The 27,200-nt window shown below is 46.0% G+C and overlaps 1 protein-coding gene across 9 annotated transcripts in view; it reads left to right on the forward strand.

Moving 5' to 3' along the window:
• The window catches only part of Asap1 (ArfGAP with SH3 domain, ankyrin repeat and PH domain 1), a 312,808-nt gene that overhangs the window by 52,573 nt on the left and 233,035 nt on the right, over window positions 1-27,200 (forward strand). For 7 of the 9 annotated variants that reach the window (XM_060389353.1, XM_060389357.1, XM_060389356.1 and 4 more), the window contains exon 3: window positions 26,637-26,763. The exons of 1 other annotated variant lie outside the window; for it this stretch is intronic. In XM_060389353.1, coding sequence (XP_060245336.1) covers window positions 26,637-26,763 — 127 coding nt within the window. Of the gene's footprint in view, window positions 1-26,433; window positions 26,764-27,200 lie in introns of those variants that run through there. One more of the 9 variants, XM_060389355.1, reaches the window with a different exon arrangement.

Below are 27,200 nucleotides of genomic sequence, written 5' to 3' on the forward strand. Positions count from 1 at the left end.
TAAGTTACCTGCTCATTCTCAGAGTTGGGGGAGAGGTTGAAGATCAGTTTCAGGAGAACAATAGGGAGGGGTGGCTTCCTCTGTGGGAACTTGGAATACATGAGAATGTGGAAGTAAAAGTGGTAACTTGGTAGCCTTTTCTAATCCTCTCTCTGCTCCCAAATAATGAGACAGAGTCCTGTTACATTTATTAATACGTTTTAAAGCACCATAGCGGGGCAGATATTCATCTATTTGAACCCTCTGTGACAGTCTGGCTACTTCCCAACAGTACGCTCTGAATTACTTGCCATATTGGTTCCCACCTGGGCTGCTTCTGTTCCATCAGGCCAGTGCACCCTCTTTTTCCTTCTTCTCCCACTGCCTCGTGTTCCCTACCTGAAACCTCTCACTGCATCAGAAGTCCAGCCTTCCTATCTCTTTTGCCCAGTCATTGGCTGTTTAGCTTATTTGTTAACCACTCAGAGATAATTGGGGAATGGTGTTTATACAACCTTGATCAATGATCATGACAACGCCCTTGTCTGGACTACAGTCAGATCTTGGGGCACAGAATTCAGCTTCTGAATATACAGTGCTCCAGACCAACCCCCAACATGAGAAGAACAAGTCCTGGATACTAGCCAGGCAGAAGTGCAGATGTTAATCAGCTTGTGTTCAGGAGCCTCTGGTTTGCTTGGCTCTTTGAGTATCCTCAGATATACACCCCTCAGCTGAGGACAGCCCCATTGCCCCATGGAACCACTCTAAGATTATGTGTACATGTGGTCAGAGGCTCTGAATGTTACCCATTCCTACTGGAGCTCTTCCCTTCCACTAATTGCATGGGTCGAAGACAGGACTTAGACCTACTGTTTATCACCAATCTCCTCTGAAATGTGGGCCAAGGTCTCTGCCTCTTTGTGTCTGGCACCCTGTTGGTGAGAGTAGACAGGAGTCTGATGTAACAAGCTTCAGATCCAAGGGGCCAGAGGAGGCATGTGGAAGCTTGGCAGGCACTAAGCACTAAGGAACCCTTTCCTGTGTCCCTTGGTAACCCCGCTGCTCTACTCTCTGCCCTGCCTGTGCCTCTTTGTTTAATATATGCTTTAGCCAAAGCAGAGGTCTCCTGGTTTATTAAAGTTTATTCTATGCACTCCTGGGGCTTCTTGGGTGTAGACCTTCGGCGAGAACATCCAAAGACTGCTCTTTACTTTATATGGCTCCAATGAGCCTCATGGCAAATTCTCACAGTGTGTGTGAATGTGTGGCACCACCTTCCTTTGACCACTCACCTCTGTCTCTGTCTTATATTATAACCTCTAGAAGGGTGGGCACCATCTGCCTTGCTTACTGCTCCGCATAGGATCTAGCCAGTACTTAGACTGGCACTGGGTCATTGCATTTAATGAATGAATGCTTAGGCCATGGGGACTTATTCTTGGATGCATGACTTGCCCATGTTTCCCCAGGGGTACTACCTTCTCCACAACTCACAGTCAACTTCCTGTGTTTTTCTTGTTCCCCTCTGCTGAGAAGCATGGGTCTCTTGAATTGGAAGATAAGAATTATAACACATGACAAATACTTGTCTACAGCAGGTCATAATTTCCATATCAGTGCTGATGACTTTGATGCTATAATACCTGAACAGTTGTCATTGCTGCTTGCTAAGAGCAGGTCCACCTCATGCAGAGGGGGAAAAGCAACTAGTGTTTATCTTCGTCAGAGAAGTTCTTTCCTTCTGTTGACTTGAGGTCTTCCCTCCATGTCTGTCTGGTCAGAACTTGTCACCCCTGAACTGCTGCAATTTTCTGTGGCTGTAAGCAAAGGATGAGATGTTGATTTGTCACAGCAACAGCATGTTTAACTCCAGAGGATTCTGGCTTCCCTGGAGAGTTCATGTTCATGTCACGAAGTGTAGTCTTTACTCTCTCAGTATGAAGGAAGTAGTGTCTGAGTAAACAGGAAATCCATGGTTTTGTCTGTGGTACCCAACTTTTGAGGGGCTTTGGGAAAGTCCTTTTGCTTCACCGGGAGATGGGTGATGGTACTCTTCTGTAGCCGTTGGATGTCTCTCAGGAGGATGCTGGCTTCAGATCCTCCTGGATGCTGGGATACCACTGGATACTGGCTCCTCCTTTGGTGGTAGTACCCACATGCTCATCAGGAAAATTCTTTAGCCCTTCTGTGCTGTGTGACCTTGAACGAGCTACTGTCCTGTGGGCTCTGATTTATTCACCTGAGGTTAGTAATAAATCCCACACGTGGCTGCAAATCAACCACTTCATAGAGGTACTTAGCACTGTGGCTTGCATACAGTAGGTCCTTTGTGCTCTGTGCTCTGTTCTGCTGGCTCCGTTCTGAGCCATGCTGGTTCCCCAAGTTGTCTCCTGGTGGATTGGTGCTCCCAGCCTTCTGACTTCCAGTGTTCTGCCAAGAATGTCTTTTTCCCTTAAAAAGTGTGAAATAGAGACGAGTCTCAGGTTTGACTGGCTATGAGCATCTGCTCTCAGCTTTTGGAGTCCATGAGAGGAGATGTATGAGAAGTGAACCATCTGCCTACCAGGTTGAAAAAGAAGTGGATTATGGACCAGATAGAATGTGCTGTGCCATTTCTATACAGAAGAATGAATAAGGAGCCTTGGGAGCCCTCTTGTGGGGGTGGGGATTAGTATATTAGGGGAGGCAAGTTGATGTGGGTCAACCATGCTTTTGTCAGCCTCTGTGCCTTTGTACATGCGCTTCCCTCTCCTACCCAGCACACACTCTCACCCTCCAAGACTTGGCTCCTCTGTGAAGTTCTCTCTGGCTAAAGTGGCCACTTCCTCTCTACTCCAGCCCCATTTCCTTGTCACTGCCTTTCCATTTTTGAACAATCCTTTATTGGACGATAGCATCATGCAATGGAACACCAATCCATGCTGATGTCAGAATTGGTTTTATCAGTTCTCTTCACTGCATTCTCTGGAGCAGCTCCTTGTTTATTCATTTATTCAGCAAATATTTATAAAGCACCTGCTATTTTGCCAGGCATTGCTGCAGAAGCTGGGGATTCAGAGCCCAGCGTGAAAGACAGGAAAAATCAATAAATAACATTAAAGAACAAGATAAGTTTTGATGGTATGGAACTTAGGGAAATAAGAGAGAGTGAAGGATCTAAAGTGGGAAGAGCATGGGCAGGAAGGAGGAACCATGTAGAGTCATACCTGAAGGATAGTGGGGTCACTTGGCAGACATCTGAGTGCAGGGTATTCTGGGGCGGGGTGTATAAATACCCTAGGTGTGTGTGATCCAGAAGGGATAAAAACCAGGGCTATGATGACACAAAAGTCAAAGGCTTGGAAAGTGAGACCAGGGCTTGACCATGTGTGGGGCTTGGGTTTTATTCTCAGTGCTTTAGCTCATTGCTGCTTAGTCTTCTTCAATGGTGCTCTAACACTGTTGCTCGATACCACAAGTACTGTTTAAGAACTTGAAGCTTGGCTTGTCAGAGTTGAGATGTAGGTATAAAATGTGTTAGTTTCCAGGAGTTTGCAGGACGAAACAGATGCAGACATGCCCTGTTGATGGCATGTGAATGTGATACTATTTTGGGCTATTTGGTTAGATGTGACCTATTATTAGAAGTGATCTTGTCTGGTGTTTTTTGTTTTGTTTTGTTTTGTTTGTTGTTGTTGTTGTTTTTCTTCTATGGCTGCTGTGGTTTGAACTCCATACCTGACATAGCTGTCCTGGGGGTACCTTGAGTTGCTGCTTTTACTTGCTTGGTTACAGCTACCTCTTGGCTGGCCCACACTCTTCTATGAGACATGGTACTTTATCTGGTGGGTAGAGTCCTTAGGTACCTCACCTAGGCTGACATAGCTCCTTGTATCCAAGGCTTCCATAGCTACTTTCCCCAAAGGATCCTCTTGGTGACCTCAGGCTGTACATGGTCCAGGTCAGGGCTACAGGGAGTTAACTGCCCAAGAACAGTCCTTGAACAAGTAAGGACTAGAATGGGAGAGTAAGCAATTCCAGCCTTTGAGGCCCTACTCTGAGGTGTGTTTCATGGCCTCCAGTGGGGTGAGCCCTTTGCCCTCTCTGTACTCAGCTCTTTAATACATCTAAGACTGCTTCCTTCCCATCTTTGTTTACTTCCCCTGTTGTCTACTGGAGCCTTGTCTTTGGCTGTGCTTCTTGATAGACCCAGTCTTACACTTGTGTCCAATAAATATGTGCTCAATAGAGAGAAAAGGTGCCACCTCTCCATCATGTTACTGTGCACAGGCTGGCTGCCCATGCTTTGGGGGTGCAGGTGGGGTGAACATAACAACAGGTTTCTTGGCTAGTCTTCCTTGGTCTCTGGACCTCTGAGCCCAAGGACAAGGAGCAGGGACAATGAGTATGCCAGCTTTGGGGTGTGGCATCTTTCTTGTACACACACCCAGGAGAATGGTTGAGTCAGAGTTGAGTCAGTGGGCAGAGCTACTCAGTAGAGCATAGTCCTCTTGGATTAGCCAGGTCATGGCACTCAGGGAAGGTCTCTTAGCAGAAATAGGGCAGGCAGTGTTCCCCAATATAATGAGGTAGAATTTTTATGGGTGCCAAACCTTCACTTTTTTCTGACACCATGTCTAATTCCAAATATATGAAGTTTTTTATTTTTATAAAGCCAACAAGGTACACTGTGATTCTTTTTAATTCTGTCTCTCTCTTTCTCTCTCTGGTGTGTGTGTGTGTGTGTGTGTGTGTGAGTGTATGTGACTTTATGTGTGTTAAAGGTTTATTTATTTTATATATCAGAGTGTTGTGCTAGATAGTTTTATGTCAACTTGACACAAGCTAGAGTCACCAGAGAGGAGGGGACTTCAACTGAGAAAATGCCTCGATAAGACTGAGCTGTAAGGCTATGTATGGTGGCACACGCCTGTAATCCCAGCTCACGGAGGCAGCGGCAGACAGATTTCTGTGAGTTTAAGGCCAGCCTGGTCTACAAAGTGAGTCCAGGACCACCAAGGCTACACAGAGAAACCCTGTCTTAAAAAAAAAAAATCAAACCAAACCGAAGAAAAAGATTCGGCCATAGGCAAACTATAGGGCATTTTCTCAGTTGATTGATTGACGAGGAGGTCCCAGCCCATTATGGATGGTGTCATTCCTGGGCTGGTGGTCTTGGATTCTATAAGAAAGCATTCTGTGGCTAAGATCAAAAACTCAAGTGATAACACATACTGGAGAGGTTGTGGAGAAAGGGGAACCCTCCTTCACTGCTGGTGGGAATGTAAACTTGTACAACCACTCTGGAAAGCAATCTGGCGCTTCCTCAGACAACTAGGAATAGCGCTTCCTCAAGATCCAGCTATACCACTCCTAGGCATATACCCAAAAGAGGCTCAACTATACAATAAGGACATTTGCTCAACCATGTTTGTAACAGCCTTATTTGTAACAGCCAGAAGCTGGAAACAGCCCAGATGCCCCTCAGTGGAGAAATGGATACAGAAATTGTGGTACATCTACACAATGGAATATTACTCAGCAATAAAAAACAAGGAAATCATGAAATTTTGCAGGTAAATGGTGGGAACTGGAAAAGATTATCCTGAGTGAGTTATCTCAGAAGCAGAAAGATGCATATGGTATATACTTACTCACATAGACCTATAATATAAGATAAACCTACTAAAATCTGTACACCTAAAGAAACTAATCAAGATGGAGGACTCTTGCTAAAATACTCAATTCCTATCCAGAAAGGCAAAGAGGATGGACATCAGAAGAAGGAGAAAAGAGGGAACAAGTCAGGACCAGACACAGAGGACCTCTGAAAAGCTCTGCCCTGCAGACTATCAATGCAGATGCTGAGACTTATGGGCAACCTTTGGGCAGAGTGCAGGGAACCTTATGAAAGAAGTGGGAAACAGTAAGATCTGGAGAGGACAGGAACTCCACAAGGAAAACAACAGAACCAAAAAAAATCTGTGCACAGAGGTCTTTCCTGAGACTGATACTCCAACCAAGGACTATGCATGGAGATTACCTAAGACCCCTGCACAGATGTAGCCCATGGCAGTTCAGTATCCAAGTGGGTTCCATTGTAATAGGAGCAGGGACTGTCTCTGACATGTGATTGGCCTGCTCTTTAATTACCTTCTCCTAAGGGGGAACCAACATTACCAGACCACAGAAGAAGACAATGCAGCCACTCCTGATGAGACCTAATTCACTAGGATCAGAAGGAAGGAAAAGAAGACCTCCTCTATCAGTGGACTTGGGGAGGGGCATGCATGCAGAGGGTAGAGGAAGGGAGGGATTGGGATGGAAGGAGGGAGGGAACCACAGGGGGCATACAAAGTGAATAAAGTGTAATTAGTAAAGAATTAAGAAAGAAAGAAAGAAAGAAAGAAAGAAAGAAAGAAAGAAAGAAAGAAAGAAAGAAAGAAAGCATTCTGAGCAAGCCAGTAAACAGCATCCCTCTATGGCCTCTGCATCAGTCCTGCCTCCAGGTTCCAGCCCTGCTTGAGTTTCTATCCTGACTTCCTTCAATGATGGACTACACTGTGGAAGTGTAAGTCAAATAAACCCTTTCTTCCCCAAGTCTTAGTCTTGATGTTTCATCCCAGAAATAGAAACTATTACTAAGATAAGTGCTTTGCCTACATGTGTGTATATGAACGGTGTGTGTGCCTGCTGCATTGGATCCCCTGGAACTGGTATTACATTTGGATTTTGGCTACTTTTTGAGTGCTGGGAACCAAACATGAGTCCTCTGCCTTGATATTCTACCCAAATACGTGGGACCATGTAACCATGGATTGACACCTCTGAAACCATAAGTGCAAATAAATCCTTCCTGCCTTAGGTTGTATCTGTCAGGAATTTTGGTCATCTCAGTGCAAAAGTGACTAGTACAGGTAAGGTGGACTAAATCACTGACTACTGGTGACTAGGGCCTCCCGTAGCCCCTTTTCTTCTCAGAGCTGCTGGATACCATCCTGAAAGAATTTGGCCCTCCATTGATTCACCTTATCAACTCATGACAGTCACTCATCAATCAGGATTCAGAGGGTGATAGGAGATCTAAGATAGGAATGAGGGACAAAGGCTGGATATATATCTCTTATTATAGCATATCAATTATTGATGGTATTGGATGAAAACTCATGGAAAGACCTATGCCTGGTGAATTGTCTGGGTCACGCCATTACGTATGTGGGCATGTGTGTAGGAAGGATGGAGCAAAGCATGGAGATGACACATCTTTGCTGGTGTGAATCTGCTCATTAACAAATGTGCAGAGCATGCCCATTGTGCTCACGCTTGTCGGAGGCAGGCCGAACCACCTCAGTTGGTTGATGCCAACCTTAATGCTCCCCTGGTTGTTAGAAGAGAGACATGCTTCTTTGTATCAACTTTCAAGGCCTCCCCCAGATGCCCTTGCCTAACCTCCTGCCTCTCCTCATTCCTCCCTCCTTGGTCCTTTACCATCCTCACACTTACCTGTCCCCACTGCTTTATACTGTGTATTTGAACCCAATGTGCATATGTACATATAGTTAAGAGTATACAATATGAGCTAGCTATTTTCTTCCAAGGGTAACGTGGCATTGTCTGCTCTGTGCAGTCCTAGGTTCTAGTGCCCTCTGCTATTTTCCTGTTCCTTTCTCTGTGTCCCACGTGTCTAGTTTCCCTGGCACTCCAATGACAGGAATGTACAGAGCACCCCGTCTGAAGGAACTGCATAGTTAATGGGAGGTTTCCTGCTGGGCATCTCCTAGCACTGATACAGGCCTCCTCGTCTCTAAGCCAGATGCCCTATGTGCATTTTCCCTTAACTCCTTGCACTATTATATAGGCACTCCCATAACTTTGCTTTTCAGAGGCACAGAATGAAACTTAAAGAGGTTAACAGGGATAGTAAGTCCTGGTACCAGGACACAGACTTCTAGCAATTAGACTCTAACATTCTTAGGTTGCTGAGAAGCAATATTGTCTTTTATTGTTTTGCATTATACCATAATTGTCTGTTTATAGGGCTGCTTCCCTGTATCAGCAAGGGTCCCAGCAGGAAACAGATGGCACACTCAAAATAGGAATGATTGAGAAGAACTGGCTACAGGAAGAGCGGGGGCAGGAGGCAGGGAAGCTGTAAGGGAGAATGGGGACATCCCTGGGCCCCCTGTGGAGGTCTCAAGAGGAAGGAGGTACCTCTTGGAAGTGGGACCTAGAGGGGTTATGTGGGGAGGGTGCTCAAACAGCACCTACAGGGCTGGATCCTGCAGAGGACAGAAAGACAACCCTCCTGGAATGTTCTTTCTCCACGTGTTTGAAACCAAGCAAGAGCTGAGAAGCCAGAGGCCTGGAAGGGTAGAGAGGGCCTGGTGGGCCACCTACTCTGTCTCAGTGGCTGATGAAGAGCTCAGGCTGTTTCCTTAGCTTTTACACCTGAAGCATGCTGTGCTGAGATCAACAGACAGGTGGGGCTTGGGCAGGGTGAGGAAAGGGAGAGAGAGCCAGCTTTAGTAAATAGACAGTCTGCAGGGTCTGCCTGTTGCTCATACATGAGCATGCTCACAGGAACTCTTAGTGTGGATGTTTGTGCCTGTCTCTCCGTGGGGCACTCATGGGGAAGATCCTGGCAGAATTCCAACTCTCAGCCTGTCCTGGTCTTTTCAGTGGCACTCGGAGAACTTTTATAACCATGTGTTCCATTTCAGTTTGGATATGAATGTAGAAAACAAGGCTTTCTCTTCTTCCTCCTGCTTCTCTTCTTCTGGCTCCTTTTCCTCCTCTTTTTTTTTTTTTAATTTAAGAAGCAAGTAGGTAGATGCTGTGTTGGTCTTACACAGTCTACAAGAAACAGCTGCAATTTCTGACTTCATTGAGCCTCATCCAGAATTCCTCAGATAAAGGCTGGAAAATCAGCTGTAGCTCCAGAGTCCACTTGGGCTGCCCTGTGTGGGCCTAGATGATGCTCTCAGGGGACTCCGCCTTTCCTGTCCCAGCCCAGATGTGTGGACCGTCTCCAGTCTCAAGGGTAATGTTTCTGTGATCCCACATTTTCTGGCTAAAGGACTGGAAGTAAAGGAAATTCCCATTTGATGATAATTCCTTTTTCAAAAACTTTGTGCATGATTTTGGGTGTGGTGGTCCAAATCTGCTAGATGGGGTAGAAATGTTTATCTTCCTACCTATTGCTCTATACAAATGATGAAGAAAATGGTCATGGCTATGACATCACTGATACTTTTAAGGACAAAAACACTATAACCTTTCTGTACTTAAATTTTCTCATCTGCTGAGTGAGGACCATGTTATAGTGCGCACAGGATAGTGTAAGAATGAACTTTAACAAAGGGAAAGCTCTGAGAAGTGGTGGGTTGGCTGTAATGGGGATGCACTTTCTTTCCCTCTGATTAATGCCAGTAGAATCCACTTGCCTATGGGTTATTATTTAATTTACTCTCTCTCATTTTGCGTGTTTGTGTGTGTGTGTGTGTGTGTGTGTGTGTGTGTGTGGCCTGAACTCTGGTCATCACCCATGATGATCTTTCTGTCTCTGTTTTTTGTTCACCATCTATAAAATCCTTCAGGAAAGATCGACTTACTTCCCACTTTTCTTCCCTCCTCTTTCAGTCTCTCCCTCCCTGTAATGTTTTGAATGAGAATTTGAATGAGAATGGCCTCCATAAGCTCATACCTTTGAATACTTGGTCCCTAGATGATAGAGCTGTTTGGGAACATTTAGGAGGTGTGGCCTTGCTGGAAGAGGTGTGTCACTGGGGGTGGGCTTTGAGGTTTCTAAGACTCCTGCCTTTCCCTAATGGCTAATGAGGTTGAGCATTTCTTTAAGTGTTTCTCTGCCATTCGATGTTCCTCTTTCGAGAATTCTCTGTTTAGCCTCGTTCCCCATTTTTTAATGGGATTACTTGGTTTGTTGCTTTTCTGCTTCTTTAGTTCTTTATACATACTGTATATTAGCCCTCTGTCAGATAAAGAGTTGGTGAAGATTCTTTCCCAATCTGTAGGCAGTCGTTTTGTTTTGATGACAGTGTCTTTTGCTTTACAGAAGCTTTTCAGTTTCATGAGGTCCCATTTATTGATTGTTGCTCTTAGAGCCTGTGCTGTTGGTGTTCTGTTCAGGAAGTTGTCTCCTGTGCCAATGAGTTCTAGGCTGTTCCCCACTTTTTTTTCCAACTGATTTAGAGTATCTGGTTTTATGTTGAGGTCCTTGATCCACTTTGACTTTACTTTTGTGCAGGGTGATAAATATGGATCTATTTTCATTTTTCTGCATGTAGACATCCAGTTGGTCCAGCACCATTTGTTGAAGATGCTGTCTTTTTTCCATTGAATGGATTTGGCTTCTTTGTCAAATATGGAGTATTCATAGGTGTGTGGGTTTATTTCTGGGTCTTGTATGCGGTTCCATTGATCCTCCTTTCTGTTTCTATGCCAATACCATGCAGTTTTTATTACTGTTGCCCTGTAGTACAGCTTGAGATCGGGAATGGAGATACCTCCAAATGATCTGTTGTTGTACAGGTTTGTTTTGGAGATTCTGAGTTTTTTGTTTCTCCATATGAAGCTGAGAATCTTTTTTTCAAGGTCTGTAATATGATAAACATAATGAAATCTACATACCTAAAGAAGATAATCAAGAAAGTGGACACGGGTGAAGATGATCAATCCTCATTTGGAAAGACAAATGGGATGTGCATTGAACGTATGACAGGAGTCTACTGCAAAAGGCATCTGAAAGACTCTACCTAGCAGTGTTTCAAAGCAAACACTAAGACTCATAACCAAACCCTCAGCAGAGTGCAGGGAATCATATGAAAGAAGGGGAGTTAGTATGATATGGAAAGGATAGGAACTCTACAAGGACCAAATATATCCGGGCACAGGGTCTTTTCTGAGACTGACACTCAACCAAGGACCATCTATGGATATAACCTAGAACTTCTGCTCGGATGTGGCCCGTGGTAGCTCAGTAACCAAGTAGTTTTCCAAATTAAGGGGAACAAGGACTATTTCTAACAGGATCTCAAAGGCAGGCTCTTTGACCTCCCCCCCCCAGGGGAGGAGCAGTCCTGTTAGGCCACAGAGAAGGACTTTGCAGCCAGCCCTGAAGATACCTGATAAAACAGGGTCAAATGAAAGGGGAGGAGGTCCTCCCCTATCAGTGGACTTGGAAAGGGGCAGGGAGGAGACCAGGGACGGAGTGTGGGTTGGGGAGGGAATGAGGGAGTGGGATACAGCTGGGACACAGAGTTAACAAAATGTAACTAAAAAGAAAAATAAAATAAAATAAAAAAGAAGACTCCTGCCATTCCCAGTGTGATCTCTGCTTCCTGCATATGGATCAAGATGTGAGTCCTCAGCTGTTCCTGCCACCATGCCTTTTCTCTGCCATCATGGTCTCTAACCCCCTGAAATTGCAAACCCAATTAAATGCTTGGTTTTTGTGTGTTGCCTTGGGCATGGTGTTTTGTTACAACAATAGAAAACCAAGACACCCTCTTTTTCTTTTTCTCCCACCCTTATTTGCTACTTTCTACTAGTCTTTCTAATTCTTTGTCATCATTTTCTTCCTTCTTCTTCTGCTTGTCCACCAATGGCCATAGTCAGGTACCTTGAGGTCTCCTCAGCTAACTCTCCAGGCTCTCCTCATTCCTGGTCTACTCCTTCAGTAACTAGTGGATTGTTAATCAGAGAGAGAGAATGCATTCTGGCCCAAGGATCAGCCCTGAGACTGAATACAAGTCAATAATCATAAACCATTACTGACATTGCCTGAGGTTCTTTGAGACCAGTTTATGGAACAGTTAGGAAATGAGGAAGCAAATGAGAGATGTTATAAAGAGTCCTCTTCTGGCTGTATGAACTAAGCACATTAATTTTCTTCCTGTTTTAGCCTCTCTCAACTGAAGACTAGGCGGTATTATCTGGCCATTGTTGTATTGTGGATGGCCATGCATTAGAATAAAGTCAACTTTGGCATAGGTCTCATAGTTCAAGGTACCAAGGTCCTGTAGTGTCTCAGGGTTTGGGGCTATTTTCTGGCTAGAACACTTTGGTCTGTTTTTAGAATCAAAGAGTAGAAGAGCTATTTTCTCTTTCTCACCTGCCTTTTAACTTTTCCTCCCCCCAATCTCTCTCTCACTTTCTCTAGTGTGTGTGTGTGTGTGTGTGTGTGTGTGTGTGTGTGTTGGTGTATTGGTGAGTATGTGGCAGGAGTGCACATGTATGGACATGTTTGTGAAGGCTGGAGGTAAACCTTATACCTTAAATATCCACCTTGTTTTCTGAGACAGGATTTCTCATGGGCCTAGGACATGCAATTTTAGCTAAGCTGGCCGGCAAGGAAGCCCCAGAGAGCATCCTTTCTATGCTGGGATTACAAGCATGCCATCATGCCTGGCTTTTTCACATGGGTTCTCATGCTTGTGTGTGTGTGTATACGTAAATACGTATATAACAAGCATTTTTACCAACTGAGCTATGTTCCCAGTTTATGAAGCTTAAGATTCTTTTCTTAAGCCTTTACAAAATTGTGTGTGTGTCCCTGCTGCTATGAATCTTAGCACATGTGTGTCTTGTTGTTGTGTGTCTGGGTATCATTAGTCATATTTTAATAATGAGCAATTCATATCTGAGCGAAATTGAGCCTTGTGCTCTATGCCAGGCAATCTCTCAGTAGCCATGATGAAATTACCCCATAACTATTTTGTCATTTTTTTTGGTTCTAAAAAGCCTACATGTAGCACAGTACCCTAACCATCTCATCACAGCTCAGGCCCTTCTTTATAAATCACAAGGACTTACCTTTTTTTTTTTTTTCCTGATGTCATTGACACCGGGATTTGATGAGTAGAATGGGCTGCCCTCATGAGCGTGCCCATGTATTCAGAATTTCATTTTGTGGGTCGTGTACCAACAAATTTCTAGTTTATAGTCAGTACTTTTTGCTCCTTCATTGTAGCCCCTTCTCACTATTCCCAGAATGAGTTCTATGTCCCCTCTGACTAAAGTTGTCAGTGTATTAGTTACTTTGTTGCTGGCCAAAGCAATTGAAGGAAGGCAGGAAGAATTAATTTGGGCCCAGGTTTGAAGGTGCAATCCACAGTCAGGGTGGGCTGTCTCTCTTCACTTAAGCACCTTTAGAAATGCATTCACACGCTGGAAGGGACATCTCTTTGGTGACTCCATATCAGGCCATAGAGATCACCATCACATGGCGAAGATAAGAAGAGGAGAGCTGGGACACACCTGCGATGACAGCCTGGGGCTTTGGTGTTTTAGCTTTAATCATGTGAACATTGCAGAAATGAAGTTGCTGCCCCAGGATCTGTGTTTCTGAGTTTTAGAAAAGGAGACCATGAACCCACAGGTGTGCACTGTCCTAAAAGCAGAGGTTAAAAAACTCTGCCCAAGATCTGGAGACAGGATGAATAAATTTGATCAGAATCCCTTCTTTCAGACAACTGCCCATCATCCCAGAGAAAACCAGGACTTTAATCCAGGAAGCACTCTCTTGGGTCACCAGCTCTAGTCATTGTAATATGCACAAAATTAGATGTATCACCTCAGGGGAGGGGGATCTCTGTGTAAAACTCTCTCCTTTTTCCAAATGTTTCATCCTCACTGATGCCGTGTGGGCTGAATTCTAAAGAACACAAGAAGACAGCAAGGAAAAGCTGTTCTTGACCTACTAATACCCTATCAACCTGCTGCTGGATTATAAATAACATGCTGAATGATAAATAGCACATGGGCCGTAAGTAAACAGCTAAACAAATAGCCGAGGTGGGATCCTATTTCAGCCATGGGAAAACTGCTGCTGTTTTTCTGGGATCTGACCTGATTGTACTGAAAAGCCTGGGGCAGCATTGATTTTAAAGTGCAGACGCCTTTGAACGTAATCATCTTACCCTGTTTGGAATCTGCCCTACCTCTGCTCCCTTAACCAGTGGTGCAAAGGTCATGTAAATACATTTGCTTCTTCAGAACCTGGCTCAGTGGGAGCTCATTGGCTCCTTGGAGGCTGGTTTTCTGAAGCAATTGCTGAGATGGAATCTAAGTGCATACAAAATGTAATGTGTGTGCATGGTGAATTGAAACCAATCTTTTCAGCAATTCTATAACTTCACAAAATAGGCCTCCTCGGTGAGTGTCTTCAAAATAACCCAGTAGAATCCCAAAGCCTCTAACATAAAACCTCAACTGTAGAGCACAAAATGACCGTTTACATCCATGTATTCATGCAGACATGTTTTCCTTTTTCTTATGAATGTAAGTCCGAGATCAGAATGCCAGCCTGATCAGGAGGCCACCAACTGGGGACGAAGCCTCCAAACGCTTTTCATTGTACCTTCCCATGGCTGGAAAAGGGCTAGAGAATGCTAAGGCACTGTTCCCATTCCATAGGGCTTCGGTTGCATTTTCCTTCTCATCATGGAGACAAATAATACCTGACAAATGCAATTTAAGGAAGGAAGGATTTATTTTGTTCATGGCTCAAGGGTACAGTCCATCCCTGTGGCAAAGTCAGAGTGGTGGGAGGGTGAAGCAGCTAGCCACACTGCCTGTACAGTCAGGAAGCAGAGCCTGAGACCTGCTGCTGCTCAGCTCACTTCCTTTTATTAGGTCTAGGACCCAAGTCCATGGGCCTTCCCTCCTCATTTAAACTTTTTGGAAAGGTTTTATACATGCCCAGGCTTGCATTTCTGCAGTGACGGTAAATGCAGTCAATGGGGAAGTAACCATCACAGTCCACAGAGATAACACCTGTTCTCTTTTTTAAGAAACTTTTTATTGATTCCTTGTGTCACATCATGCACCCCAGTCCTGCTCATCTCTCCATCCCCTCATATCTGCCTTTCACCCTTGCAACACCCTCCCTCCACCAAATAAAACACACACACACACACTCATAGGAAACAATCTCATTGTGGAGCTGTAGTGTGTCACAGTGTGTCCCACAGCATATCCCTCTGTCCACACATTTTCATTTGCAAACGTTCATTACAATGAGTCTGGTTCATTACATTGGTCTGGTTCAAGATCTCTGGCTCCTGTGACACCTTCAATATCAAATCCTCATTGGGACTCCTCCCAGTTATTTTGTTGTTGCCCTGTGTCATGGAGATCCTGCAGCTTTGGATCAGCAGGACTGGCCCTTTTACGCCACCCAACCATTTGTGATACAGATTTTTGGGGTAGGTCAATTCAGAGTCCTGGATCTGGGCCTGGGAGGTAGCTGAGCTGGCCAGCCCACCTGCTCTCCCTTATCCCCACCACCAGGGGCAGCGAGCTCTCCAGCACTGCTCCAGCTAGGCCACCTAAGGCCACCATCGGCAGCAGGAAGGGTCAGCTCTCCTGCTCTCATGCCTTCTGGGTAGGCTCACCCACACTCTTGCACCCTGGCCTCCAGAGCCATCTCCACTGTGGTGCCCAGTCAAGGTGAAGGACCCACTGTCTCAAATGCTGCAGCTTCTGAGGGGCTGGGACAGCTCTCCCACTCTCTCACCCACAGGGCCAGCTTACCTGTGCCTTTGCCACCAAGGCCAGCTCTACTGTGTTGGCAGGATGCAGGGCTTGCTTTGCCAGCCAGTGAGGGAACAGGGCTCGCTCTCCCACTGTCATCATCCCAGGGCCAGCCGCCCTGGCTAATGCAGGTGGCAAAAGGGGAGGGTGAGGGCATCACCCCCACCCAGCTACCTGCCTCCTCATGCCAGAAGAGTGGCCTGACCAGGTCTCCCATACTCTTGACCTTGGGGCTGGGTCACCCACACCTCCTTTACCAGGGCCAGCTCTACTGTGCTGCCCAGAGAAGTGGCAGGACCCACTCTCCCAAGTGTGCAGGTGGCGAGGGATGAGAGGGGAAAAGCATCACTCCCTCTGCACCCATGACACCTCACAGCAGACACTTGTGTGTTGGCGGGTCAGCTCTGCTGTGCTGTCCAGGTGAGGTGCAGAGCCTTCACCCCTTCCCACCCACCACGCTGTGGGCAGCTTTCTAGACTGCTGGAATAGGGAAGAGGGATCACCCCCCCACACACACATACATACCCTTGCAGACAAGTGATGGGGTCAGCTCTCTCACATTCACACCCTTGGGGGCCTGGTTGAGGTAATACCTGTCCAATTGAGATCTTAAGACTGCACATGTGGGTTTAGGGTGTGTATAGAGTTATCGGTCTATACAGAGTGGCATTGCTGAGTCAAGTGGTGCTCCCAGGCTGTCTCAGATTATGTCCCACTCAGCTTCTCTTCCTCAGCAGCACCTGCGACTGTAGCCATTCTGGTGAGTAGGACTGACATGGTTCTGATGTACAGTCACACAGTGACTAATGCAGGACATCTTCTCGTGGGTACTGTCTACCTGGAGTAATGTCTGTTCAATTCCTTAGCCGGTTTTAAAATCAGATGCTTGTCTTTTTGTTTGGGTCATTTGAACCATTTCCCTGCCTGAGACCTATCTTCATAAAAGTTGTCTTTTGTGAGCTGCTGGTCTTTGGAAGCACAACTCAAGAAGAAACAACTCAGTAAATGGGTGGTAAGAGTTTACATATTTTAGAGGCTCTACCCTTCTCAGAGGTATGATTTACAAATGTTTTCTTCCATCCCTGTATTAATTCCTTTTCTAGTCGCTGATGGAAGTGCCTTAGGGGGAGATGAGATTTTCTTTAACTTGCAGCTTCATGGTAGGGAGGCCTGTTGAGTCACATAGAATCAGAGAGGTGGGATAGTCTTAAAAGTAAAGGGTGTAGATAGGGCAAGAGGGGAAATGTGAGCAGTTTTCTAAAGCTTTGTTTGCACTTACAGTAATTTTATGGTGCTAAAATTAATTGAGGGTACGTAGAGTTTAGTTCTTAAACCCAAACATTACAAAAGAGGCCTGTTTATTTACACACTCACGCACACATATTCACAATAAATAATAAGAAGTAAAACAGACCCCAGAGATTGAAATGAACCTTTGGAAGTCATTCAGCAGTTGGGCCTCTGCTGTCTATTAAGAGGCAGCAGTTTGGGGACCATAGAGATGGCTGAACAAACATGGATACCTGAGTTCAGTCTCCAGAACTTGTGTATGAGGGTGTGTGCTTGTAACTCAGCTAGGTGTGATGGTGTGTGACTATAATCCAGCTAGGTGTGATGGTGAGTGCTTGTAATGCAGAGCTAGAAAGGCAAAAGCAGGAGGCTCTTGGGGGCTTGCTGACCACTAAGTCTATCCAATCAATTGAGCTCCAGGTCCCACTGATGGACTGACTCAAAAACTAAGATGGATGGTTCCCAAGGAACTGTGCTCAGGGTTGACCACTGGCCTCTATACACCCTCTGCCCCCACAAACACATGCACTCAAACACTTCCGGAGCCTGTCATACACACTTGCATGTGCTCACACAAACCAGCTCCTTCCCCCACCCAGAAATTGTATAAGTTAGTATATATGATTCTTCTACACCTATAAGGCCAGAGCAAAAACAGATTTTTCAAAAACAAAATTTTATTTAAAAATGGAACAGAAACCAGATGCATTTGTCAAAAAGTTTGCTAACAATTTGAAAAATTTTTAAACGTTTTTTAAAATTTTTGTTTGTTTGTTTTGTTTTTTAAATTAGCATCCCTGGCATGATTTGGAATGTTTGCGTTTGAGAAGGTTGCTAACCTAGTAACATATGCTAAGAAAACTCTGCAGTAGGTGGGCAATTTTTCTTTTTCAAATGAAGTAATGCCCTATATCTTACAAGACTGCTAAAATTCTAATATGATACGGGTCATTCTTAAGTGGTCCAGGTATATCGAGGGTAGAGTCACATTTCTGAAAAACAATAAAGAGAAACCGATTGATAGAGAGCATCATGAAGAAGGGCCTGCCACCCAGGACTAATGGCGTTCCTTTCTAGCAGCTCTGGGCTTCTCAGTAGTCCATGAAGCACAGCGGTAGCATCCTGAGGCTCAGTCCTCAAATGCTGTTAAGAAAAATCACTGAGTTATGGGATGTTATGGATCCCAGAGCCCAGGTCAAAAAGCTGGATGTGCTAGTGTGCCTCTGCAGTCCCAGTGCTCCTATGGCAAGATGGGGGGTAGAAACAAGAGAACTGGCCAGTGGGCCTACGCAGAAACTAGAGACCCTGACGCAAGCTGGAAGATGAGGATAGCCTCCCGGAAGTTGTTCTCTGAGCTCTATCACTGTGGCATGAGTGCCAACAGTCACACACATCATGCACACATACGGAACATGTTCAACACGTAAACACACACACTCTCTGTCTCTCTGACTCTGACTCTCTCATTCCACATACACACATTGGGCTTTGTATCAGACACTTAGAAATGCAAGTCACCTTTGCCTGGTCACATTTTAAAATGAACTTTTTTGCGTGTGTGTATTTGAACAGTTTCTCTGTGTACACAGAACCTCTTAACAATAGGCTCTGTCTTAGGTATGCTTCTCATCCCTGAACAATCTAACTTAGTGCCTGTTTAGAATTTCAATAATGATAGCAGTAGCTACATATTAGGGACTGCCCTGAGCACCTTGCATGGATAATCTTGTTTAAACCTTTCAGCACACTTACAAAAGAGGTCCTGTCTTAAACCTCCTTTTAAAGGTTAAAAAATTTGGAATAAGGTAGTTTGCCTGAGGTAACAAGCCTGGCTAAGTGACAATGTTGGCACTGAACCCAGGTGATCCAGGTCACACAGTGAGAAGATCACGGACTGTTTGCAAATAGTGGGACAAAAGTGTGCCTGTTGTGATTCAACCTAATACCAGCACACCCACTAAAAAGTGTAAGGGGTGCTTGGAAGGCAGTGATCCCTTCTTTGAAAATCACCACCCTGGGTGCTAATCACAAGAACAAAGAGGAAGTGTGACCTGAATTGTGTGTTGGAGGGCTGCCTTGAGATGAGAGGAGAAGGTGGTATGATTATGAAAAGATTATGGTTCACTCACTCTATGGTAGCTGGGATATCCTGGATTACATGTATTGGCTTTGGAGCACAGGAAAGAAAAGGGTGGTGGTGGTAATAAGATGGGGAAGAGAGAATGAAGAGAGGAAGTGAGTACTGTCACTTCTGCTTCGAATTATAGGAGTTCTGCTTCAAATTATAGGCGTTAGTTAAGGGACAGTATGCTACATTTTATACTGGTACAGTGTGTGTGTGTGTGGGAAGGTTCAAAACAGGGTTTCTTTACATAGTCTTGACTGTGCTAGGCTCAATTTGTAGACCAGGCTGGCCCCAAACACACAGATATCCGTCTGCCTCTGCCTCAGCCTCCCTGAGTACTGTGGTTACAGGCACATGCTACCATGCCCCACATGTGTCTCTTTCTTTCTTTCTTTCTCTTTCTTTCTTTCTTTCTTTCTTTCTTTCTTTCTTTCTTTCTTTCTTTCTTTCTTTCTTTCTTTCTTTCTTCCTTCCTTCCTTCCTTTCTTTTCTTTCCTTCCTTCCTTCCTTTCTTTTCTTTCCTTCCTTCCTTTCTTTTTATTTTATTTTCTTTTTTTTGAGACCAGTTTTTTCTGTATATCCCTGGCTGTCCTGAAATTCACTCTGTAAACCAGGCTGACCTTGATCTCAGAGATCTTCCTGCTTCTGCCTTTCGAGTGCTGTGATTAAAGGCATGTGTCACCACCGCCCAGTCTAGCTGTGTTTCTACCTACTTACACATAGTATGTGAGTGCCTACCCCTGAGCAATAGTCCCAGCCCTCCTTACAGTTATTAATAGCAGACACACACTTACAGCATTCCTTGATACTTTGATGCTAAGATCAACATTCTGCACTAGACATGGGAGTTTGTTTTCACCAGGTCTTTACTTCATGGAGAAGTGGGTAACTCTTGGGAGGCAGGACATCTGGCCCTGGCTCCCATACACTTGCCTGCTTGGAAATCTCTTGTGTTGTCTGGAAAATGAAGGTTTCGGAAAACACATTATCGTGTAAATCATGTCTATCTCTGGGCCTGTGGTGTGGGGCATTAGATACTGGAAGTATCTCTACTCTCTTCATTTCTCCTGTCCTCAGTCTTCTCACATTCCTCCCTTGGCGACATTTTCTCATTCCTTCATTCATCCATTGCCACTATCCTTCCGTCATCCAATAAATAACTCCTAAGCATCTGGGGCCAGGGTGCTCTAGCATCGAGTGGGTGTCCCACCTCTGCCTTTTCAAGGAAGTTACAGGAGAGTGGAGAAATAAAAATATTTGCAAAGGAGCCAGGGAAGGGGGCCATAAAAGATGTGCATTCTATCTTGAGATAGCGCAGACGTGGGCATGATTAAGTGTGATCAGCTAAATTTAAAGCAAAACCAGTTTATTCAAGATGAAGAGAAACCTGGATATCATATTAGTAGTCCACCATTTTTCAGGGGTATGTTTCTTTTGCAGAAACAAAATGAGACTTTAAAAATCCCAGACTTCTTTAGGTTGTAGGATTTTAGAAATCCTATAAAACACCACAAGTTTTCTTCTCTGGAGGTTATTTTGCTTATATTGGGAATGATGCCTCTCATAAAAAAGGAACCAGTACAGACTAAAACACATTTATAGGGAGCCTGCAGTGACCTGTACTAGGCAGAACTTTCTATAGGGAAAGAAAAGCCTGCGGGGTTTGGAGTCAGACAGGCTGACTAGCATCGCTCAACCTATTACCTGTTGATCTTGAGCAGGCTGTGTGCCTGCAGTTCTCAGAGCTGCAAATGTGTCAGCTCACTGGGTCCTTGTGAAGGTTTCAGGAGACAGTGCTTATATAATGTCAAGCCTGAAACATCAGGACCCTGCTGTCCTTTCTTTCATTCCCGAGCACTGTAGATGAGACAGAGATGGACAAGGCTTCTTGAGAGCCAACAGGGAATTAACAATCTTGAACTTGGTAGTGCAGGAAACTCAATAGGAAGATCTGAGTTCTCAGCCGAGCCCTTGAGATTAACCGAGCTACTTGTTGCTATGGGAAGTTCAGTTTTCAGAGTACACTTGAATTTGAAGTCTGTTGGAAATGAGCTGGTATTGCTCTGTGCTTTATGACGGAGGGAGAGGGCTCTATTGAGAATATTCAGATGGAGCCAGGGGACTGCTTCCAAGATCAGTCAAGCTTGCATTTGAGACTGGGCTCACAGGAGAGGGGAAAGATGTGTGACTGTGGCAGGAGAGTTATCCTGGGGCTTTGGGACCTGTCTATGATCACTCTTTTGAGCTTGTGGAACACTGGCTAACCACCAGGGCCAGGACACTATACTGGCATGCTTTAGAGTCCATAAGGTTGCTGTGAATGTTAAGTGAGGCCATGACTGCAGTGACCCAACAGCCCAAGGTGCATAACGGGATTGCATTTATTGACTGCTACTCGTCTTTTAAAGGACAGAACAGAAATACAGTCCTGAGTTCATTCACTTGAGACCCAAGCTCTGAGCCTTCTGGGTTTCAAGCATTCTGCATGCCTTTTCCCTCCTAACTCCTTTAGAGGGAAGAGTAGGAAATGGAATAGAATAGTAGAATAGAAGGGTTTTTGTGTCTCCAGACAAACTATGTTCCCCTCTTACTGAGAATACTCTAGTGGTTTTATGTGACGTATTTAAATTAAATTAAGTACAATGAGAAATAGAACAGGCCTTTTAAAAATATTACACAAAACTGTATGAGTGCACTTGGGAAACACTTGTACAAAGAACACGATTTAGAAAACAGCCTTTATTTCATGGAGAGTAGGGTAACACGAGCCTAATAGAATAACATGTGGAGTCAGACACATCACTCCTGCCTGGGGAGGGCTTTCACTTCCCGTAGTATTTTCTTCAAGCTGATAGAAAACAAATCCATGAGTTAACAAGCGAAATGCGTAAAGACGCTTTCCTTGGTTGCCTGTGTCAGGAAATATTGCATCCAGGACAGCATCGCTGTACAGCTCCATACAGTAAAGAGAGCACTTTTTGCAGGTCTGTCAGGCTCAAGAATATAAACTTGCAGTACGATGTCATTGGGTTTCACAGCTCATGTTACTGTGGTGGTTGTACCTTGGGACTAAGTGGCGGTTTCAGTTATTGCATGTGTACTACTGGTGTAGTGCCAGGCCAAGGATAGGGTTGGCCTGCCTCAGGTAGTAGGGTCTTGTCCTGTACTCCAGTCTCGGTTTCTCTGTGGTAAACTTTGGATAACTAAAACTTACATATGAAGTTGCCATGAGGATTCAAAAAGGGAACACCAGCTAGAAATATCAGGATTCCTATCTCCACATAAGAGTTTCAAGTTCCCATAATAATATCTGAGAGATGGCTTGTACTTAGGATGTCTTAGGCCCTGCTAAGTACTTTATATTCCTTAGCTCCTTCGGTCTTGTGGATGGGCACTATCATTGTGTCTCCCCAGTCATCCTCTGCCTCCTCAGCCCCTCCCCCCATTTACAGATATGGAAACCAAGACTCACAGAAGTAAATCACTTAATAAGGTCTGATAGCTGCTTTGTGGCAGAGATGTGAGCCCAAGTCATTCTCATTTGAAGATGTGTAAAGCAATGCTCTTTCCAGAGAATGGAATCCTTTGTTATATCCCCTAGAAGTTTCCTGGCCCTTTATAAGAGCTTTGGTCCTGAGGAATTATTTGTGTATGTGTATCTGGGTACATGTATGCCATGTAAGCATGTGGTCAGAGGACAACTTGAGAGTGCTGTTCTCCACACCTATCATTGGTTCTAGGGATTAAACCCAAGTTGTCAGAGTTGGTGGCAAGGACTTAGCTCCCTTAGCCATCTCATGTTGGCCCTCATAATTCTTTTCTGATCCTGACAGGATTTCATCCTTTTTGACATTTCCTGTTTGTTTACTTCCAAAATCCAGAACCATCCACTCAGGAGTCTGGCCTCTTACATGAATAAGCAACTCTTCCAAAGACTACTTCTTCCTACATCTGAGATTCCCAGGTCTGGGAATTCTAATTCTTCTTCCCTCTCACCTTCTTCCATCGCCGGGTGACTCATTTAGAGATATCAGAGTTATAGGATGAAAGGAGATGTATTTATAGTCATGCTTCATACAAGAAACGTTCAAAGAGAATTCACTATGTGCCAACATCTCTATTCACATCTTTTCTCATTTCCACTAACAATCATATTACCCTGACTTTACATATGAGGACACAAGGCCAGTTACAGAGTAGACAAACTCAAGTTCTGGGAACCTGAAGCCTTTTTCCTTTGCTGGTCCCACGAGGGATTTGATGAGTGCTGTGGCTGGCTACCATTGTGGCAAAAATGGGTTTTCAGGCTTAAAGAGCACCCTTGACCACCCACCTCCAGTTCCCTGACTTTGGATCATTGTCAGTCACCTTGTAGGTGAGTCCTTTTGGTTCGGGTCCTAAGGCTTGTGACTGGAAATGTGACTGAGTCAATTCCCAGGTGACGGTGGTTGGTAGTGCTATTGTGGTCCAGAACAAGCTTCTACTGTCCTTGTTGCTTCAACTCAGGGACACAAAGCATCCTTGCAGGATGACTGTCTTGACGCTCTGAGGAGCGCTTAGCAGAATGAGAGGCCCGGGAGTAATGAACAGCCTTTGAGGGGGGGATTATAATGATGACAACATAGATGATGCTTGCTTTATATAAAGCTGCGTACACAGAAGCTCAAGTCTGTGTGCACTTTTTTTGGGGGGGAGGGGGGATAGTGTGTATTTCTGGGAGCTCCCTGTAAAGAAACCCAGCCTTTCAGTTTTGCCCACGCCAGACTCTCTTTGCCTTCAGATATCCAGGAATGGTGTTCAGAGTATTTGAGAAAAATGGGAAGTACAGATGGTTTACACTAGGGCATGGTTTCAAATTTAAAGAGGATTATGATCCATGACCCCCAGAAATGGTGGGTTGAGGTGTGAAGCTTTGAAATTCTAATTGGAGACCAGTCTAAGGAGGTATATACTTACCAGAGCACAATATCTCATTGTGCTGGAGGAGGCAGGGGAGGAGCAGATACATAACATAATCTTTGGAGGAAACTGAAACAGCAATTGATGGCAGCAGTTTGGGCTCTCTGGTGAATTCAGTCAAGAAAGAAATCCTTGGCTGTTTACAAATCGTCAAGCTTAGCTTGCTGCAATAATCTTTATTCTTTCATCTGCAGAGCTGAGTGTAGGCACAAATCAGCTCCAGCTGGGAGAGCTCCGTGTGGTCATTTTGACTTACTTACTCTCTTATTTTAAGTCATGGGGCCCAAACCCAAGGTGACACATCATATTGGTATTAGGAACGAAAGCTGTCGAATCCAAGGCCTCTGGGAACCGGCACACTTATTCACCAAGTCTCAGCTCTGAATAACAGGTCATATTTACCGTTTATACCACACACAAAGGAGGAGTGCTGCCAGCCTAGTAGAAGTGACAGGTACTAGATGACAGCTCTAAATATCAAAGCCCAGCCTCCCTCACAGCCCAGAGGAAGACAGGTCCTTTCAGAGGGATGCCTTTCATTGGTTTGCCGTCAGTGCTCTGTGGGAGAGCATGGGATTATGATTACAGAGGCTCAGGGAGCTTAGTTAGTCCAAGCTGGTAAGGGTCATATTTGTTCCAACTTCCAGAATTTTCCAGATGCTGTGAGAAATGAGGTAGGATCTCCTTCTGGGTTGTTCATAATTCACAAGGTACATCTTGCAGCCATGGCACATGAGTTCATCCATTGACCCTCCAGGTATGGATCATCAGTTGCCAATCTCTTCTTGCCTATTTTCCCCCTAAGCGCTTCACCCTCCAGCTGTCCCAAACCAAACTTTCAAAGTACTGAGGGAAGAAAGTACTCATTTGTGTTTACCCCTTAATTTACTTAATTTTTTTTTTTTTTTAAGGAATGACCCTAAAGGTGTATTTCTCACACTTCCCTTTGCCAGGGAAGTGTTTATTTGTGCTTGCTTTCTTTGAAAGCTCTTCCTTTAGTAGGCTGAACCACTTTTCAGCCCTGGAGAGCATGGAGGAAAAAACCTCCATGGAGGCACAGACCGGATTTGGCTAAGCCAGGGTAATAAACAGCACACACTTTACATAATTTTTTCCTATTCAGGGAGCAAGTCCTCATCCATGAACTTGAACTCGGCCTTCAGAGTGAGTGTTCGTATCCTCTACTTTTCCCGTGAGGCAACTGGGTGTGCAGGATTCCCAGCCAACAGGGTTTCTCATGGTTGCTCCCTTTCTTTCCTGCTCACTTTGACAGGAGCCTTTTCTGAGCATGTTTTTTTGCATGGCCCTGTCATTTTCATACCTCTGCTCCGCGGTGTTCCCTATTAGTCTGGTCCTCTGCTGGAGAGCAAACTTCAGGATAGCAGGAATGTTGGTTGCCCTTGCTGACATCCCTCATCTCAGAATTTGTTGGCAGTTAACTCTCCGACATGTAATCCTCCTCTCCCTGCTGGTCCCCACGCAAGAAAAGTCCTCACCGTGGGTCCCTGAGCCACATGTGGACCGAAGGACCAGAGCACAACCTCTAGCCTTTCAGGATGGTGAGCAGGCAGGCTAGGGTGGGTCTCAGTGCTTGCCGTCCAAAGGAGGCTTGCATGGAGACCAGCTTTCTTGTAGGCCAATCGGAGACACTTCCGAAGGCCTTGGTGGTTTTTGTTGTTACTGTTCTAAAAATCAACTTCATTTGGTCAGTGGTGAGAAATTAGATGGTTATTTTAGATATCTGCTGGGGCTGAATTGGTACTTTTCTCCGAAGAAACTTAGTTTGTACTTAGCAGTGAAGAGCATTTGCACCTGAGAAATACTTTTGCATGTCTTGACCCTTGCTGTTCCTCTGGGTTAGGAAAAAAAAAAAAAAATTGCACGACGATATAGATTAAACTATTTTAAAACAGTCCTTCCTGTCTCCTTTGCGTTGGTACAGCATTGGCGTTTAGGGGGCAGCCTGGTTGCGCCCCTGTTCCTCCGGCCTCAGCCTGGCCTCTCTTTTTGCACCCACTCGGGACTGAAATGAACACGTACAACTTTTCTTTTTTTTGGGGGGAGGGTCCCTTTTTTGCAAAAAGCATGCGTAACCAGCTCGCTGAAGTAACCGCTCTGGAGGAGACTGGGGGAAGCTGTGTGTGTGTGTGTGTGTGTGTGTGTGTGTGTGTGCGCGCGTGGAGTGGGGCGCGCTTACCGAACTTCACAGGCACGAGCACCAGCGCGGGTGTCTCAGAGGTAGGGGCCGAGCATGGGGGAGACGGGAGGGGGGGTGGAGAGAAGGCGCGCGGGGGGGGGGGCTGAGACGGCGGAGGGATGAGGAAGGCGCGGCGCGTGCGCAGAGCACTTCCGTGTTTGTCCCCGTGACCGGCGCGGGCGCGCCGCCCGCCGCACCGCGGGAGCGAGCGAGCGCCTGGTCTGCCCGGACTCACCGCCCGTCGGCGCCGCGGAGCCTCCCGCCCCGCCCAGTCCCGTAGCCTCCCGCCCCGCCCCGCCCCGCCCCCCCCCCCCCCGCGTGCGCTCGGGGAGGCGCGTACCCGGCCGCCGCCCGCGCGCGCCGCTCGCAATTTGAAGGGCTCCGCGCCGCTCGCTCTGCTCCTCTCTGCTCCGCTCCGCTCCTCGCGCGCCAGGCCGGGCGCCGCGGCGGGTCTGGCTGCGCGCGTGGCGTTCATGAGCCGCCCGGCGGCCCCGGGAGCCTGCGCCGTGACTCACGCCCGCCCCCGCTTGTGTCTCGTCCCTCCCGCGGCAGGATGCCGGACCAGATCTCCGTGTCCGAGTTCATCGCCGAGACCACCGAGGACTACAACTCGCCCACCACGTCCAGCTTCACCACGCGGCTGCACAACTGCAGGAACACCGTCACGCTGCTGGAGGAGGTAGGCGGCGGCCTGGCAGCAGGGTGGGCTGGGGCTCTGGGGAGCCGGGCGGCTGGGGGAGCCACACCCCCTCCGGCAGCCCCCCCAGCCCTTGCTGTCCCCTTTGGCGACCTTTCCCGGAGTCCTGCAGGCTTGAAAGCCCGGGGACTGACGTGGGGAAGGACTGAGTGAGCTCTGGACGCTTGAGTAGAAGAGAGATCCTCTATCTGTCTTGCACCCTATCTGGGTGCCAGGCAGTCTGCTCAGCGCTTCCACATCATTGTGACCCTTTCCTAACCCGCAAAGTACATCGCATCAGGCCACCGAGGGCAGAGAGGCGAGGCTGCTGCGTGGCCAAGGTCACCAGCCAGCGACTTGGAGATGGACTCTGAATGCACTTCTCGGCAGCCCAGCGGGACCAGGCAGGCTTAGCTGTAGAGATAAGGGCTCATGGAAAA

This window comes from Meriones unguiculatus, chromosome 8, assembly GCF_030254825.1.
Source record: "Meriones unguiculatus strain TT.TT164.6M chromosome 8, Bangor_MerUng_6.1, whole genome shotgun sequence".
Classification (NCBI taxonomy): Eukaryota; Metazoa; Chordata; class Mammalia; order Rodentia; family Muridae; genus Meriones; species Meriones unguiculatus.